Source organism: Lissotriton helveticus, chromosome 2_1 (genome assembly GCF_964261635.1).
Source record: "Lissotriton helveticus chromosome 2_1, aLisHel1.1, whole genome shotgun sequence".
Taxonomy (NCBI): Eukaryota; Metazoa; Chordata; class Amphibia; order Caudata; family Salamandridae; genus Lissotriton; species Lissotriton helveticus.
The window spans coordinates 157,325,377-157,344,111 of record NC_136059.1 but is presented as its reverse complement, the minus strand read 5'-3'; the positions used below and the strand labels follow the sequence as shown (position 1 = coordinate 157,344,111).

The 18,735-nt window shown below is 52.3% G+C and overlaps 1 protein-coding gene across 7 annotated transcripts in view; it reads left to right on the top strand.

The window, feature by feature from the left end:
• Positions 1-18,735, top strand: part of UNC13B (unc-13 homolog B) — a 3,555,093-nt gene that overhangs the window by 3,361,770 nt on the left and 174,588 nt on the right. For all 7 annotated transcript variants that reach the window (XM_078674667.1, XM_078674666.1, XM_078674664.1 and 4 more), the window contains one exon: positions 142-222. In XM_078674667.1, the coding sequence (XP_078530793.1) occupies positions 142-222 (81 nt within the window). The remainder of the gene's footprint in view (positions 1-141; positions 223-18,735) is intronic.

Below are 18,735 nucleotides of genomic sequence, written 5' to 3'. Positions count from 1 at the left end.
AAACTTTGTGAGTCTGCTTGTTTCCACTGCTCCTGGCTCTGCATGCTCCCCATAACGGCCTAACTCCCAGACTCTAGCTTGGCAACCTGCTCTTCCTGTCCAATGTGAAGCTGATGTTAATGTTTGTGATTGGGGTTTCAGGATCACATGGTGCGGGAGGAAACTCGAAGTCTGACGCCGAAGCAGTGTGCTGTGATGGACTTAGCGCTGGACACCATCAAAGTAAGTTTGCCCTCACTTTGTTCCTCGTCTGCGTAGTCAGCGATTGTGGCTCATGCACCTGGGGCTGTTAACCATCAGCACTAGCTGCATCACAGTCATAGCAAAGCACTCTCCTCAAGACAGTCATAGCAAAGCACTCTCCCCAAGGCACCCATAGCAAAGCACTCTCCCCAAGGCAGTCATTGCAAAGCACTCTTCCCAAGATAGTCATAGCAAAGCACTCTCGCCAAGGCAGTCATAGCAAAGCACTCTCGCCAAGGCAGTCATAGCAAAGCACTCTCGCCAAGGCAGTCATAGCAAAGCACTCTCGCAAAGGCAGTCATATTAAAGCACTCTCGCCAAGGCAGTCATAGCAAAGCACTCTCCCCAAGGCAGTCATAGCAAAACACTCTCCCCAGGGCAGTCATAGCAAAACACTCTCCCCAAGGCAGTCATAGCAAAACACTCTCCCCAGGGCAGTCATAGCAAAACACTCTCCCCAGGGCAGTCATAGCAAAACACTTTCCCCAAGGCAGTCATAGCAAAACACTCTCTCCAAGGCAGCTATAGCAAAACACTCTCTCCAAGACCTGTCATAGCAAAGCACTCTCCCCAAGGCAGTCATAGCAAAACACTCTCCCCAAGGCAGTCATAGTAAAACACTCTCCCCCAAGGCAGTCATAGCAAAGCACTCTCCCCAACACAGTCATAGCAAGGCACTCTTCCCAAGGTGTTACCCAAAGAAAGTCTGTATGAATGGATATTATCAGGCAGTACCAGTTGGGTTACCTGGGATAACGTTTTAAATTGTAACATGATACCTTAATTCCGTGCCTTCCTTACAGCTCAGGTGGTCAGGGCCATCAGTACATACAGCTTCCTATTTATCCAGTATTATGGGTGTCTTTCATAGATTCACATGCCTGAATCATTCCCCGTCGTCGGGATGGGAGTCCCCGGTACATAAAAAGTAATGTCCTATAGACATATATATAGAAAAGTAGGCCTAGAGGCCTCACCTTAGTAACATATCCATGTCCTTTTGTAAAACGGACCAAACTATATAGAAGAGCCTATCAGCTGCCACCTCCCTCTAGAACCTTCCTGTCAGGAGCCTCAGTCCCTCAGATTTTGTGTTTTTTCACTTCATTAAATAGCTTGGTTGTTAAGGATTCTTTCTACTATGGATTATCTTCAAATACATTCTTTAAAGAAGGTCTGGTAAGGAGCACTAAGACCAGAAAGGAGGTTTTTTATTTTCTCTAGTGACAGTGATGAGGCGTTGACCTCAACATCTAGGAGATCTCAAAAGAGAAGAAAATCTCCTCCAACTCATTCCTCAGGGGAACGTCCTGAGAAGGCCCTCAAAAAGACCACTCATGGGTCTTCTGGGCGCAGTTCTTAAAAATCTCCTCACTCTGTGGAAAAGGAGAGCGAAGGACTTGCTTTTGGAGAAAAATCATGTAAAAAAGACGACTTCTGAGCTGTCAAAATCACCTCCTCTGGTCATAGGACCCTTCAGGAATGCGTCTTCTATACCTCCTGAGGTAAAGACTAAGAAGCCAACATCATCAACAGGTTAGTCGGCGAAGAAACCATCATCATTGCCTATTACAGCCTCTTCGTCTACGATGGCCTCGTCTACGATGACCTCACCTACGATGACCTCGTCTACGATGGCTCATCTACAATGGCTCATCTACGACGGCTCGTCTACGATGGCTCGTCTACGATGGCTCGTCTACGATGGCTCGTCGACAACGGCTCGTCGACGGCGGCCTCGTCGACGATGGCCTAGTCTATGACTGCTCGTCTACGACGGCCTGTTTACGGCGTCGACGATGGCCTCATCTACGATGGCCATGTCTACGATGGCCTCGTCTACGATGGCCTCGTCTACGATGGACTCGTCTACGATGGCTCGTCTACGATGGCTCGTCTACAACTGCTCATCGACGACAACGTCGACGACGGCCTCGTCTATGACTGCTTATCTATGACGGCCTGTTTACAGCGTCGACGATGGCCTCGTCTACGATGGCCTCATCTACGATGGCTTGTCTACGATGGTTCGTCTACGACTGCGTCGTCGACGACGGCCTCGTCTATGACTGCTCGTCTACGACGGCCTGTCTATGGCGTCGACGAATGCCTCGTCTATGATGGCCTCATCTACGAGGGCTCGTCTTCGATGGCTCATCTACGATGGCCTCGTCTTCGATGGCCTCGTCAACCATGGCCTCGTCTACGATGGCCTCATCTATGATGGCCTCATCTACGATGGCTCCTCTACGACGGCGTCGTCGTCGTCGACGGCCTCGTCTACGACGGATCGTCTATGGCGTCGCCTACAACGGCCTCGTCTATGACTGCTCATCTACGACGGCATAGTCTATGACGGCGATCTCGTCGACGGGCTCGTCGACGAGGGAAAGTCTGACAATTCTGGAATCTCTTATAATGTGGTAGAGAGGGCTGCTCAACGTTTTAAGATCTCAATGGTCTCTCAAGAACAGGTCTGCTTCTTGTATGACTTCACGGAACCTCTCAAGAAGGCAGTAAGGTCAATATTGATTATCGATTACCTATAGTCAGAAGGGGTAAAGGTCATGCAGAACCCCTCCTCTGTATCACCAGTGATCCCTCAGTTGGATAAGAAGTATAGGGCGCCAGATACAGCACCGGCGTGTTTAACAGGACATCCTAAGCCGGACTCCGTGGTGACACAGGCGGCCCAGAAGACCTCCAGGAATCCTTCGGTGCCTTTGTCGCTTCCTCCTGATAAGGAGGTAAGAAGAGTGGACAACATTGGGAACAGGTTTTCCTCAATGTCGGCAATGACAGTAAAGGCCGCGAACCAAGGGTGGATCAGTGATGCTGAAGACCTGAAAGCAGAGGGGACAATGTTCAAAGTCACTAGCCAGTGACTGGAGTGGAACCAGGAAGGAACCAGATGTCGTTGTCGCGATCAGGTGAAGAGTGGACGCTTGACTCTGCAGCCACGTGGACCAGGAGGTGTCTTCGACGACCAGGATGGAGGCACGAGCTGTCCCACGCAGGCTCTCGCTGTCGGCCTTGTTGGTTCCAAATTCGGCGTCAACAGGCCTTGGCAAAGGCAACCCAGGCGGTGAGTGGAAAAGGCGTCTGGTGCGGACTAGGAGAGTCCGAGGTGCCCCTCTTTTGGAAGGGAGCAAGGGCCAGTCTGGAGCAACCAGACCAGCAGTGAAGATTTCAAGGTTCGTCGTCTAGGAGGGCACTAGCCAGCCGGCATGTGACCAGACAACGCGTCGAGCAGCAAACAGGCAGAAGAGCCCCACGCAGATCTCGTGGAAGCTGGAGGGCTGATCTTCGGTGCAGGAGCTGCTCGGGGCTCGGGCTTCTCAATCACCAAAGCACTTGGTCGAGTTTACCTCGGGAGTCGTGCTGGAAGCGAAGTGCAGTTTCTTTCAAGATGGCCGGTCCCACGTGTCTCATCGCACCCAAGGGTCTCAGCTGTGCTGCAGATGTGAGTTGAGGTCGGAGAGGTCTGGGAATCCGGGTCTCGTCGGGCTCTGAAGTCTGGATCCTCAAGGGAAGACGACAAAGTGAAGCCGCTGGACGCTTGATGGTGCCTGCAGTTGCAGGGTGAACACTCCTTGCCTACAAGGGATATTTCTTCAGTCTTCTGTGGAGCAGAACGTCGAAGTCCAGAGTTTCTTCTTGTAGAGTAGTTCAGGATTAATCTAATTTGGAATGGGACCAGCTCCTACCTTTATCCTGCTAAAGGGGGCTGTACTGGTGACTAGGTCCCTCCCCTGGGTGGGACCAGGAAGGGGGGTGGTTACACCCCCTATCCTTTGTCCGGTTTCGCGCCAGAGCTGGGGCAGGGATGCCCCAGCAACTGGTTTGAACCGTGTATGCACAGGACACCTTGTGCGCCCCAGGCATGTCTCAGGACACCTTGTGCGCCCCAGGCATGTCTCATTCCTTTCAGGCCTATCCTACCCAATACACAAAATCCTGTCTGGGGTGGTGCTAGCACCTCCCAAGGCAGGAAACCCTTTGTCAAAGCCTCCCTCGCTGGAAGGACTCCCAGCAGCAGGAGGTCAGACTTGTGTCTGTGGTGGCAGCATCCATTTTGTGATGCCAAGGCTCGAGTTAACTTTAACCGGGGTTCACAGTTACATACATGTCGTGTCCCTCTAGAAGGGTGGAATGCTACCCCCGTCGCCAGACTTGGCGAGGGGGTAGTATTCCAATTCGTATGACACCTTACTCGACATGTTTTGATAATGCTATACCAAAGTTGGCATTTAACAGCGAGGATTATAATGCACTTAAGTGTATATGGTATAGCGTTATCATGGAACAGCTATAAGGACTTGGTTCCGCAAGCTGCAGACAGGCTCAGCTCATGCCAGAGCACCATCTCACATAATTCCAAGCACTCTGCCTTCAGGATTGATAAGGCCTGCCATAGGAGTGACTGATAGGAGTATATGTGTCCATTTTAGGGTTAGATATAGGTAACTATATCTACAGCAAAGGGTGATTACACCACCTTGCCCCAGCTGTCTTACCAGCCAGTTGTGTCTGTTTAGATGGCCAGCTAGGGGTGGCATAATACATGCTTCAGCCCCTGGTAGGCCCTGGGTACACCTATGCCCTGGGTACCTGAGGTACACTGTACAGGGACTGATAAGGTGGCCCAGTACCAATTGGGAAATGCACCTAAAGTACATGAATGTCAATTTAGAGAGAGAACAGCTAGGCTGTGGGTCTGATTAGCAGGCCCACAGCCAGGGAAAGTCGTGAACCAGTGAAGCAAAAAGCAAAAATATGGGGTGACCATAAGATTGCAGACCCCACTCTCTTACACGCAACATTATCAGTTTGCGGTCCTTCCTTTTGGAATTACTACTGCGCCTCGAGTCTTCACTAAGGTGATGCCGGTGGTGGCAGCACATCTCAGAAGATCGGGGGTTCCAGTATTCCCCTATTTAGACGACTGGCTGATCAAGGCAGAGTCGTCAGAGAAAGTGCTCCAGCATCTGCAGGAGACAACTCGGTTGTTGTTCCGGCTGGGTTTTTCAATAAATGTACCCAAGTCTCACCTGGTGCCCTCCCAGCGCATCCTGTTCATAGGTGCTGTACTGGACACAACTGTATGTCGTGCATTCCCTCCTCCACAAAGGATTCGCGACATACAGGAAATGATTCCTTTATTGGAGCGGTCGTTCCAGTCCTGAAGGTCTTTCGCCTGCTCGGTCTGATGGCTTCATGCATTCTGTTGGTCAACCATGCACGCTGGCACATGAGGGCGCTCCTGTGGTGCCTCCGCAGGCAGTGGTATCAGCACAGCGGAGATCTCAGGGAGTCAGTGAGGATCTAGAGAGAAACTGCAGCTGATCTGTCTTGGTGGGGCGTGGAAGTCAATCTGTCACAAGGAAAGCCTTTTCAACTACCTCCATCGGTTGCCACAGTGATAACGGATGCATTCACTCTAGGGTGGGGTGCTCATCTGGGGGATCTGGAGGTCAAGGGTCTTTGGTCTCCAGAGGAAAGGTTGCTTCACATCAACCTCTTAGAGTTGCGGGCCATACGTTTGGCACTCAAGGCCTTCCTCCCTTCCCTTCGCGGTGGGTCGGTTCAGGTCCTGACGGACAACACCACCGCGATGTGGTATGTCAACAAGCAGGGAGGAGTGGGGTCGCAGTGTCTCTGCAGAGAAGCTCTGCGCCTCTGGTCCAGATGTGTCTATTGGCAAATCATCTGGCAGGAGTTCTGAACGTGCGTGCAGACAGTCTCAGTCGGCAGTTCTCGGCCGACCACGAGTGGAGGCTTCACCCGGAGGTGGTCCGGCACGTCTTTCAGATGTGGGGGACTCCTCGTGTGGACCTGTTTGCTACTCGCGAGAATGCTCACTGCCCGTCATTCTGCAGTCTCCAGTATCCGATGCAAGGAGCCTTGAGGGACGCGTTTCAGTTGAGTTGGGGAAGTCAACTCTTTTACGCGTTTCCTCCCATACCTTTGATTCCTTGGAAGATTCGCCAAGACCGGGCCCAAGGTATTCTGGTCGCCCCGGATTGGCCAAGAAGGGTGTGGTACACGGATCTTCTCCACCTCTCCTCTCGCCCGCTGCTCCGTCTCACGTTCAGGGCAGATCTCCTCTCCCAGATGGAGGGGCAGGTTCTACACCCCCACCTCCAGTCATTACACTTTCATGCCTGGAGATTGAAAGGGGCAACCTGAGCTCCTTTTCTTTCCCGCACGATGTGGTGGATGTCATTCTTTCGGCTAGGCATGACTCCACTAAATCCATTTATTCATACAGATGGTCTAAATTTGTCTCTTGGTGCGGAGAGAAATCTGTTGACCCTTTGAGGGATTGATGTGCTCTTTCTTTGGCACAGCAGGGATTTGCTGTTGCCACAATCAAGGGCTATCTTTCGGCATTGTCGGCATTTATCTGTTTGCCGGATCAGCCGTCTCTTTTCAAGTCTCCTGTGGTTTTAAGGTTTTTGAAGGGCCTCACAAATAAGTTCCCTCCTACTCCCTTTATTTTACCTCAAAGGGATTTAAATCTTGTTTTAACCTTCTTGATGGGTTCTCCCTTCGAACCCTTACACAAGTGTCCCATGAGGCTTTTGTCTTTTAAGACGGTCTTCCTCGTTGCGATCACCTCGGCAAGGAGGGTAAGTGAGCTTCAAGCTGTTAGTTCCAAGCCCCCATTCTTGACCATTCATGGTGATCGAATGGTTCTTAGGACCAGGGCTGCTTTTCTCCCTAAGGTGGTAACTCCTTTCCATCTAGGACAATATATTACCCTTCCTACCTTTTATCCTCCCCCTTCCAAGGAGGAAGAGAGACTGCACCGTCTGGACCCTAAGAGGGCAGTGAGCTTTTACCTTGATAGGACTAGAGACTATCGAATGAATGACCAGCTCTTCATTGGTTTTGCTGGCTGCAAGAAAGGAAGAGCGGTGCACAAGCGCACTCTTTCAAGATGAATCATCCTCTGTATAAAGATCTGCTAGTCTTTGGCCGGTAAGGAACCTCCAGAGGGTATAAGAGCCCACTCTACTAGAGCTAAGTCGTCAACTACTGCTCTGTCTAGGGGTGTACCTGTAGAGGATATTTGTAGAGCCGCGACTTGGACCTCCCTCCACACTTTCCCGAAGCATTACTGCTTGCCCCAGTATTGGAACTTTCATAGATTCCCATGCTTTGTATCATTCCCCGTCGTCGGAATGGGAGCCTCGGTAGTATAAAAACCATAGAGACAAAAGAGAAACCCAGGCCTAGGCCTCATCTCATTTTGTATCCTATCACCCTCTTTTTGTAAAAAGAGACCAAATTTTTGCCAGAACCAATCAGAGCAGCCTCACCCTCTGGAACCTTCCTGAGAGAGCTCAGAGCCTCAGATTTTTCTACTGCACGTTGTGCTAGGGAGTCTCCTCTGAGCTCTGCTCAGTTTTTCTCAACTTTCTGGTTGTTTCTTCTACATTTTTCTTCAAATTCGAGATGTCTGACAAGGAGAAGAAGGCCTTGTTTAGGGCCTGTGCCTCTTGTGGGAAAAAACGTCTGTTTGTGGAGGACAAGCATGAGAACTGTATTTACTGCTTGTATCCGGACCACAAGGCCCCAGACTGCAAGATCTGCAGGACCTTCTCCACCAAGTCTCTTCGTGACAGAGAGGGTCGTCTGTTAACCTGGCTGCAGAAAATGAAGACTCGCAAGGAGGTGATCTCTTCAGATGAGGAGGATTCCACATCTTTTGCTTCCTCCCATCTGTCAAGAAAGAGGGGTAGGTCTCCTACTGCAGCTTCTACATCGGAGGCCCCTCTACATGCCTCTCACAAGATCTCTGATAGGTCTGAGAAGGCTGGTCCCCTTCAATCTCCTCACGGAAGTGAAAAGGAGAGGCAGGGACAGGCTGCTGGTGGTGTTACAGCCTTGAAGGACAAAAAGGAAGCTGTTCTTCCTTCTCCTCCGTCCAAGAAGAGTAAATCCAGTGACAAGCACCTTGCTGTCACTTCTGGCTCTGCTCAGGACAAAAAACAGCGTCCGTCGACGACGAAAACACCAGGTACGTCAACGACAGTTCCATCAGTGAAAGTTCCCGCTCTTTCTGTTCCACCGTCGACGGGATCGTCGACGGCAGGGGTGTCTACGACGACATCGTCGACGTTCAAGATCCCAAGTTCGTCGACGCTGACGACGGCCACGTCGATGACGGTGACGAGCAAGCTGCTGTCGACGGCCGCGTCGACGACGAAAACAACGTCGACGACCACCACCACTTCCACACCGACGAGGATGGTGATGACGACGAGTTCGTCTACGAGACCGTCGACGACATCGTCGACGGTGAAGATTGTGTCGACGAAGTCTGTAATCCCGTCGACGATTCCGCCGACGACCGGGGCTCCGGTGACGACGGCACCGTCGACGAGCCTGTCGACGGGCCAAAGAGTGGTGTTAAGTATTCGGAAGATGAAAATTACACCGGAGATGACTTCTCCACGACGAGTGTCTTACCATGTGCCAACAATGCTGTTGGATGATGATTCTGAGGAGGATGAGATAGAGGAAGATGACACTTATGGCCCTGCATATAGTCCATCAGAATGGCATGTCAAGATGCAGGACACGGACACGGAGGAGTATGTTGAGCAGGCGGATGCCCAGCTTATCCACCCATATGGTCAGGAGGAACGACGCACGCTGGTCTTGGGACAGGGCATTTCTGATTTGCAGATGATGCTTCAAGATTATCGCCAGCGGTTCCCGTCTGAGCAGCCGGGACACTCTGCATCTACTGCTCCTGCCGTCCTACCTCAGGTACAACCGACTACTAGTCTTCCAGTGAGGTCCTCTTCACCACCGCCGAGGCCAGCGTTGGTGCGTGTCCGTACTCCGGATCCCTTACCAGTTCAGCCGGTCCCTCAGGATACCTCTTCGGATGAGGAGGTGATACAGGTGGACACTGGGGTTGACCCGTTGCAGGACCCTGACTTGGATCAGGGGGACAGTGCACCGCATGATCCGGACGCCTCTAGTCGTGAGACGTCCGTCTCCCCTCCGGTGGATATAGGGGGTTTTCATCATCTGATGGAGCGGGCAGCTAAGAGGTTTGGTTTACCTATATCAAAAGAGGAATCTGAATGTTTCCTTTATGACTTTAAAGAACAATGTCAAAGATCCGTCAAGTCTATTCCCATTATTGAACATGTATGGGAGGAGGGCATGAAGATCATGCAGAGTCCAGCCACGGTGATTCCAGTACTCCCCAGGCTGGAAAAGAAATATAAAGCTCCGGAAGGCAGTCCAGCTTGCCTCCTTGGTCAACCAAAGCCTGACTCAGTGATCTCTCAGGCGGCACAGAGCAAGTCAAAGAATCCGTCCACTCCGTTGACCACACCTCCGGACAAAGACGGCAGACGTCTTGATAATGTTGGAAAGCGTTTTTCCTCTATGGCCAGTTTACTAGTTCGGGCGGCAAATGCACTTGCCATCTTGGGCCGTTACGACCGCCAGATGTGGTGCGACATGGAACCCTTCGTGGAACTGTTACCTGAGCCCACTAAGGAGGAAGCCAGGAAGGTACTGGCAGAAGGAGAAAAATCTTCTGCAGAAGTAATTGACTGCGCAATGGACATTGCTTCCACGGCGTTTCGAGCCTTGGCCGGCTCCGCTGTGTTACGGCGTCAGGGTTGGCTGAAGGCCACCTGGTTTCGGCAGGAGGTCCAGAGCAGAATCCTAGATCTCCCATTTGATGGGGAGATGCTGTTCGGGAAACATGTGGACGATACCCTGCAGAATATAAAGAAGGACACGGACACAGCAAAGTCCTTGGGCTCGCTCACCTATCGCAAGGTCCCCTTTAGGGGCGCACGAGGTAGAGGATTTGGGTCTTACAGAGGAAACCAACAACGATATTCCTCGCAGTATTCTCAGTCCTACAAACCACAATACTCGAATCAGCGACAAGGACAGTCAGCATCTTTCTCTCGCAACCCTCCGCGAGGCCGGCAACATCGACAAGGTCGCGATAACACCAAAAGACAATAGCGGCCTCCCGGCTCTACCTACTGTTCCTCCCCTCCCGATCACATCAGTGGGGGGCAGGATATCACTTTGTCTGGACAGTTGGAAGTCAATAACATCGGACCAGTGGGTCCTCAACATCGTAGAGAGTGGACATACGTTGGAGTTTCACAACTTACCTCCAACGCGAGCTCCGGACGCCATCCGCACAGGACATCTGGGATTACTCCACCTAGAAGCCCATCAATTGTTCCTCAAAGGAGCGATAGAACGGGTCCCACTCTCTCAGAGGGGCCTGGGGTTCTATTCAAGATTCTTCCTGGTGCGGAAGACGAAAGACACTTGGCGTCCCATCCTAGATCTTCGGGAGCTCAACACCTATCTCGTGAAACTCTCCTTCAGGATGGTCACTCTCCAGGAAATTCTTCCTCTCTTGAATCCGGGCGACTTCTTGGCGTCGCTGGATTTAGAAGACGCATATTTCCACATTCCAATACACCCAGCTCACAGACAATACCTTCGCTTTACAGTGGGCAAGAGCCATTTCCAGTTCAAAGTGCTTCCATTCGGCCTTCGATCGGCACCGAGAGTGTTCACCAAGGTATTGGCAACGGTGGCGGCTTTTCTTCTAAGGCAATCTCTCGAGGTCTTCCCTTACTTGGACGACTGGCTCGTCAAAGCACCATCGTTCCAGGAAGCTTCGCAAGCAGTGTCTACTTGCCTCCATCTGTTCCGCTGCCTGGGCCTTCAGTTGAACGAAAGCAAGTCAGTCCTACTGCCTTCCAGGACTGCCAGGTTCCTGGGGTCCGTGTTGGACACCACGCAATGTACGGCTCGTCCATCAGAGGAACGACAACAAAGGTTAATGGTTTCAGCTCATCTACTCTGCAGCAGAAAATTCCTGTCGGTCCGCCAATACAAATCCCTTCTCGGATCGATGTCATCCTGCATACCATTAATACCGCATTGCAGGTTACGAATGCGTCCTCTGCAGGAGGAGCTAGACAAGCAATGGCGCCAGGCAGAGGGGTCATTCAACGACAGAGTGGTCGTGACATCAGCTATGAGGACGGCGGGCGAATGGTGGCTTCAGAAAACCAATCTCACCCAAGGCCTGACGTTCAGGATCTCGCCTTCGCCCATGGTGGTGACCACAGATGCGTCGTTGGAGGGCTGGGGCGCAGTTCTCCGAGAGCTTCAGGTCAGTGGCCGCTGGAGTCTAAGTCAGCGCCAGTGCCATATCAATTTCCTCGAGCTGACAGCCATTCGGTTGGCCTTGCAAGCTTTTCTGCCCAGAGTGGGCAACCGTTCAGTGCTGGTCCGGACGGACAATACGACGGCCATGCACTATGTAAACAAACAAGGAGGTACCAAATCACAGACTCTGTCCGCGGAAGCTCAACGGATTTGGGATTTCGCGATTCTCAACAACATCGCTCTGAGAGCCGAGCACCTGGCGGGAACTCTCAATGTCCAGGCGGACGCCTTGAGTCGCCAGACGGAAGTAACTCACGAGTGGGAGTTGAATCAATCCATTCTAGACGGAGTGTTCTCAGTTTGGGGGACGCCTGCCATCGACCTCTTTGCTTCGCCGGAGAACGCCAAATGCCGGTTCTACGCAAGCAAGGTTCACCATCAGGGGTCCCTAGGGAACGCTCTTTCGATGGCCTGGTACAGCGCGTTCTTTTACGCTTTTCCTCCCATTCCCCTCATTCCTCGAGTTCTCAAGAAAATGAAGGCGGAACCCTGCAGGATGATTCTAATTGCTCCAGCATGGCCCAGACAATTCTGGTACACAGAACTACTGCGGCTCTCCCAAGCTCCTCCAATTCAGTTGAAGCCCATTCCGTCTCTCTTGTCCAGGACTCAGGGGCAAGTTTTCCACCCGGATCCGAGATCCCTCCACTTGACGGCGTGGCTCCTGAACACAGAGAATTCAGTCATCTAACACTGTCTCAGGAATGCAGAGAGGTCTTGGCTCAGGCCCGAGCACCAAGTATCAATAAAACTTACAAGGCAAAATGGAAGAGATTCTGCTTGTGGTGTCAACGGGAGGGTCTCCATCCTTACACTTCCCAACCTCATCAGTTGTTGCCGTATTTGCTATCTCTGGCTAAGTCTGGCTTGGCAAATTCATCGATCAAGGTGCATCTGGCAGCCATATCAAGGTATCGGCGCAGTTCCTCAGGTCCTTCCTTATGGTCCTCTAGGGTTGTGAAACAATTCTTGAAAGGATTATTCCGGATGTATCCGCCAGTCCGACCTCCTCCTCCAGTGTGGCAACTCAACCTGGTATTGGCGCAACTCATGAAAGCTCCGTTTGAGCCTGTGCACAAAGCAGACTTGAAGTTCCTATCTTGGAAGCTGGCCCTCCTTCTGGCTCTCACATCAGCGAGGCGGGTGGGTGAGCTTCAGGCGCTTTCCATAGTACATCCATTCCTGCAATTTACACGACAAGGTCTGGTTCTTCGGACCAATCCCAAATTCATCCCGAAAGTACCATCTGAGTTCCACTTGAATGAACCGGTGATCCTGAAAACCTTCTTTCCACACCCTTCTACACCGGCGGAGCGGACGCTCCATTCTTTGGACGTTCAACGATGCTTAAAGTTTTACTTGGAGCGCACACGTCCCTTCGGAAGTCAACTCAGTTGTTTGTGTCCTACAGCGCACCTCGCAAGGGGTTGCCTTTGGCATTTCTCGCTGGATCTCCAGTGCGATTCAGTTCTGTCATCAGGAGGCCGGCAAGCCACTGGACGGAAGAGTCCGTGCACATTCCACAAGGTCGATGGCTTCCTCTGTGGCTCTCTTTTCAGGAGTGGCCATTAAGGACATCTGCAGGGCAGCTACGTGGAGCAGTACGCATACCTTCACGAAACACTACTGCCTGGAGTCGGCAGGACGAGATGATGCGGCTGTTGGTCAGGCAGTCCTGCGGAATCTGTTTCATTGAGAGGTGAGCTTTCCCTACGATCCCTCCATCCTGGTGAGCACATTTTGTTGGTTTTTACTATGTTTTCTATATTGCTTCTATGGTTATGTGATGCCATGTATTTACAAAATGTGTTCTTGGTAATTTACTGCTAACTATTCTGATACAAAGCATGGGAATCTATGAAAGTTCCAATACTGGGGCAAGAAAACAAGTTACTTACCTGTAACTTTGGTTCCCCAGTATTGGTAACTTTCATAGATTCCCATGCGCCCACCCGCCTCCCCGGGGAAAGCTCAGCCTTGTTACAGAGTTAGTGGCGGTTTGCACAACGGCTACGAAAATCTGAGGCTCTGAGCTCTCTCAGGAAGGTTCCAGAGGGTGAGGCTGCTCTGATTGGTTCTGGCAAAAATTTGGTCTCTTTTTACAAAAAGAGGGTGATAGGATACAAAATGAGATGAGGCCTAGGCCTGGGTTTCTCTTTTGTCTCTATGGTTTTTATACTACCGACGCTCCCATTCCGAAGACGGGGAATGATACAAAGCATGGGAATCTATGAAAGTTACCAATACTGGGGAACCAAAGTTACAGGTAAGTAACTTGTTTTCTTGGATGCCGAGGTGAGGACGGAAGGTCACTTTGCGCGCTCTGTCCTTCAGGATTTTTTGGTATAGATGAGTGGACACCCTCCTCCGGGAGTGGGGACTGCTGTGGGACTCTATTCACAAGGTGAGGAATCCACTGGCAGATGTATCTATCAGAAGAACAAGTTACTTACCTTCGGTAACGCTTTTTCCGGTAGATACAGTATCTGCCTGTGGATTCCTCACTGTTCCCACCCGCCTCCCCGTTGTCCACTCGTCTATACCGAAGTTGTTGTAATTCATTTACTTTATTGTCATTGCGTTGTTTATTTCAAATGTTTTATTGCATTTGCTTCACACTATGTGTGTTATCTTGATATTTGTGTACTGTGTATACTATGTATATTTCTACTGTCGTTGGTCCGTCCGTGTGCCTCGAAGACACGGAAAAAAGGGCGGAACTGACGTCATCGCGCCGGCGTGGGCCCATTGTAGTGTCGGTGACGTCAGCGGAGTCGCGTGCGATGCTGTGCCTCTATGACGTCGTCCTCGTCGGCGTGAAGCTACAAAAGAATTTCCAAATGTTGCTGACGCAAGGGGGATATTCACAAGGGGATGAATCCACAGGCAGATTCTGTCTCTACCAGAAAAAGCGTTACCGAAGGTATGTAACTTGTTCGTCTCCAAAACAAAGTGATCAGGAACTGGACTGGATTAGGCAAAGGCCCCCCCTGGCCTGAAAGAGCAAAAGATTGACTGCTCCTAAGAAATCAGATCCTGTTTACGCCAAGAAGAACCTCTGCCCGACGAGAAGGACCTGGAAAAGCTGCATGGAGTAGTACTGTCTCTGGCCTGGGAGACTGACCTGTGGTGGGTGCCTTGCTGCAAGAAGGAGAGGAAAAAACTGAAGTGACTTTGATTCAACTTGTGCCTTTTGAAAACGATCTCCAAGGGGCTGCAAGCGAGCTTGCCCCCTGAACGGAGTCCCAGGAACATTGGACTCCTCCTGCCCTCACAGCTGGACCTTGCCAGAATCTGTTCTGCTGCTGGAGCCGCGACCTCAGTCCAACCCGTAATCCTGCCCGTTCTCAAGCCCGTGCCTGGCCGCCCTGCCCCGTGTGTTGCGCTCATCACTTCGAGTCGTAGCTCGCACCATTTGCCCACGGCCGTCCGCACGATGCTTCTCCCCCCGTCCTGTGAGCCGCACTGTTTCGCTGCCTCCCGCCGCCTGGACTGAGGGATCAAGCACGCCCTGCACACCTCAGCCGGCCGGTACGCTCGCAGCGTACCCCCCTGCTGAGGATCGCACTGGTGAAGATCCCCGGACTGCGCCGCACCAAAGGGATCCGGCCTGTACGTACGAGAAGTACCGGCCGCATCGTACTGCGCTGGTTCTTAAGCAGTCAACAACCCGCTGGTGAGGGTATGGCTCATAGGCGGCACCGACCGTGACTGCACTGTGGCCCAGACCATCTGCCTCACTCTCCCGTGACCCCCGCTCCACGCCGCGCCCCCTCAGGCGCGCTAACATAAGCCAGGACCACATCCAAAGGAGGGGCCGCCACGCTCCCAGCCTGCCATCACCTCAACCTGCCTCGTCCGAGCCGGACGCCTAAACAAGGTAGCAAGGTACTTTGAGAGTCACACGCCGACTCGTGCGCACAGGACCTGAGAGTCCGCAACGTTGATTTAACTCTTTTGTTTTGCAATCCGAACTGTCCCACAACGTTCCGCTCAATCAGCACGGCGCTCACGGACCCAGAAAGACACGCTTTCCTTTAAGTAATCATAAAGCCTGCATAAACAGTATTGTGGATCATTTTTGCACAGTTATTGGTCTTGTGATAAAATCCTTATATAAAGAAGATATTATTTTTATACAAAACCTGTGTGGTGTCCCTGATGTAGTGTTGTCACTGATCTACTGTGTGTAATTACAACTGCTTAACCGCATGCGCGCTGCGGCTATTTTCGCGCTGCGCAGCTTTTTTCAAAAAGCCGCGTTACATGACGAGCTCAGCTCATCATCAACGTGCGAGCGGCGCAACTGATGACGAGCTCAGCTCGTCATCAGCACCAAAGTGGTTAACCTGAGTCGCCTCTGAGCCTTGTCTGCTTGCGCAACACTACCTAGAGGTTGAGCAGGGGTTATTTTAGAGGGTGATCCCCTTATCCTGACTAGAGGAGAGGGTCCCTGCTTGTCACAAGTAATTACCTGTGCCAACCAGAGACCCCCAATTCTAACAAGAACAAATTGCGTGAAACATCATGACCATTGATATAAGAGTAGGACCCTGCTCTCCTGGACCCTTAAGCCAAAGAGCAGCCGCTCTTTCTCTTTTAGGCAAGCTGGGTTACCACTCTATTAAAATTTAGTTGTGGACAACCCAACCTTTTTTAACCACCTACACACATCTACACCATCCCCTTCCTTCCCTAGGGCCCTCACACCCCCGGCACCATATGGCAGGAACAAAAGAACTCCGCTAAAGAGCCCATTTATGGGTGCCCGTCGGGTATTGCACCACCAACCCGACGAGGAGCAAGCCCATATGATGAAGCATGACACCTAGCTTGCTGCGGGAACGCCACATGAAGCTGCTGTTTGGCCGGATGTCCCGAACAGACCCCTTGCAACGCAAATTTCCTCCTCCAGCGGAGTCCTCCATGCGGCGCCAGTCCTTACGGGAGGACTTTCTTGTTCAGGGCAAGTCTGGGACCTTCGCCGTCATTCGCCTAACTCAGGTAAGCATTTTCCTCTCCTCCCCCCTCCCTGGCGCGCTTCCTGGCCCCACATGGAGGGTAGGGACTCCGCCAGTGGGTTTACCCTCGGCTCCAACCGAGTGCCCTGACTTTGACACCAGAGTGGCCGCAACGTCGGGACACGGCCCAGAGGGGCATCCCATGACGTCTAGCCCTTCCATGGCGCTGTCGCACAGCCTTCCGAGGCTCCGTGCGGTATCGCTGGAGGTGGCTGCGGTGCGGTGCACGACACCGCTTTGGCGTACTCTGTCCTGCAGGTTTCCACCTTGGGGAATGTTGAGTCGCCGCCTGTCTGACTCCGAGCGGTCAAGGCCTTTCCAGAGATCGCCGGCTCGACTCGAGGAATCGTGGCCTTTTCGGAGGTCGCCTGCTCAACTCGAGGAGTCAAGGCCTTTTCGGAGGTCGCCTATGCCAGCTCGACTCGAGGAGTTGACGCCTTTTCGTAGGTCGCCGGTTCGACAAGAGTCGAGGCCTTTTCGGAGGGCGCCGACTCGAGTCGAGGCCTTTTCCGGGGGTCGCCGACTCCGGCTCGACGAGTCGAGGCCTCTTCGGAGGTCTCCGGCTCCACTCAAGGTGTCGAGGCCTTTTCGGAGGTCGCTGACACCGGCTCGACTCGAGGAGTTGAGGCCTTTTCAGAGGTCACCAGCTCGACTCGAGGAGTCGAGGCCTCTTCGGAGAACGCCGGCTCGACTTGAGGAGTAGAGGCTACTTTGGAGGTCGCAGACGCCGGCTGCACTCCGCTAGTCGGGGCCTTTTCAGAGGTCTCCGACGCCGGCTCTACGTTGCCTAGACGCCGATCAACACCGGTACCGTTTCCGGCTTTATTGGTGGAGGCTTTGGTCCCGGTGGGTTTACCACCCCCTGAGTCATTTCACTGCTCTCCAGTGCAGGCGCCAATGGAGCATTGGCCTACTCCTCCTGCTGCTGAGCCTCTATTAAGTGGCGTCCATCCCCTACTGATGACTTGCTCTCACCGCCTCGCGGGTCCACGGGAGCTAGTGAGACGTTCGTCAGGGCTGTTTGCAGGCTGTAGTCATTTTAAGGATGGAGCCGCCCTCAGTCTCTAGTCCTTCGTAGCTTTTGCTGGATATTCTCTACCAGGGTGTGGGGAACATGGAACCCTTGTTTCCTTTGGTGTTGTCATTGTTTGATATCCTTCTCGGAACGTGGGGAAGGCCCTCCTCAGGGGGCCCGAGGATCGTGCTGTGACACATCGCCATCATCCGGCTCCCGCCTGTTTGACCCTCCGTCCTGGAGCTGGAGGACTTGTGGCTCAAGCAGCTCTCTCTGTGACTCCTGTTCCATCGCATCCTCCCACTCGGGAGTCTCGGTGGTTGGAGTGATATGGCAGCGATGTGTTTGCGTCTGCCAACGTGGGACTCGGGTCCCTCAACACATTGTGTGTATTTGCTCGGGCTCAATTGTCCTTTGGGGCGCTGTTGAAGGGCTCCACCACTCCTTGCCGGAGAACTCTTGTGCCGATGTGGTCCGCTAATCCATGATGGCCATGATATGGCGCACTTTTCAATTCAGTCTGCCATGGACACCATGGGCTCTGTGGGTAGTACTATGGCCAGGTCGGTTGCCATACGCCGCCACGCGTGGTTGCGTTCTGGCGTTTTCCCAGACCATTTTCAGGAGCGGCTTAGAGATGTACCATTTGATGGGGTCACTCTTTTGCACGCTCATGCAGATTCGGCGGTTGGGTGACTCCTGTATGTGTATCTTCCTCTGGCTTAATCTTCGTGGAAGATTTTTGGTTTTGTAGCGGTTGTCATCCCTTTCCATTCTATCACCCATTGTAGGCTGCAGATGTTCTGAGTTGTGTGGCTGCTCAGCCTTGTTGTTTACTTATTCTGGTACAGCTGGTTACTCTGTGTTTCCCTTTCTTTGGAGCCTCTGCCTCCGAGCTTGTCTCAAGAGGGACCCTTATTTTGTAGGGTTGTGCCTTACTCTATGTGGGGTATTTCTTGGTAATCATATTGCTACTCTTCCTTGCCCAGGAACTTTTGACGCAGGCTGACTCTTCCTAGTATTGTAGGATGTCTCCTCTGGTGAAATCCATAGGATTGGTTTCTCTCCAAGGGTCACCATTGGTTGTCTACGGTTGGTCAGTAATACATCCCCACCTCTGTAGGGTGTTTTGTCACCCTTGCATGTTCCTACAACCTCGCTGAGCATGTCTTGCCTGTCTATCGGTGGACATGCGCCCTTAGGGGGGGTGGG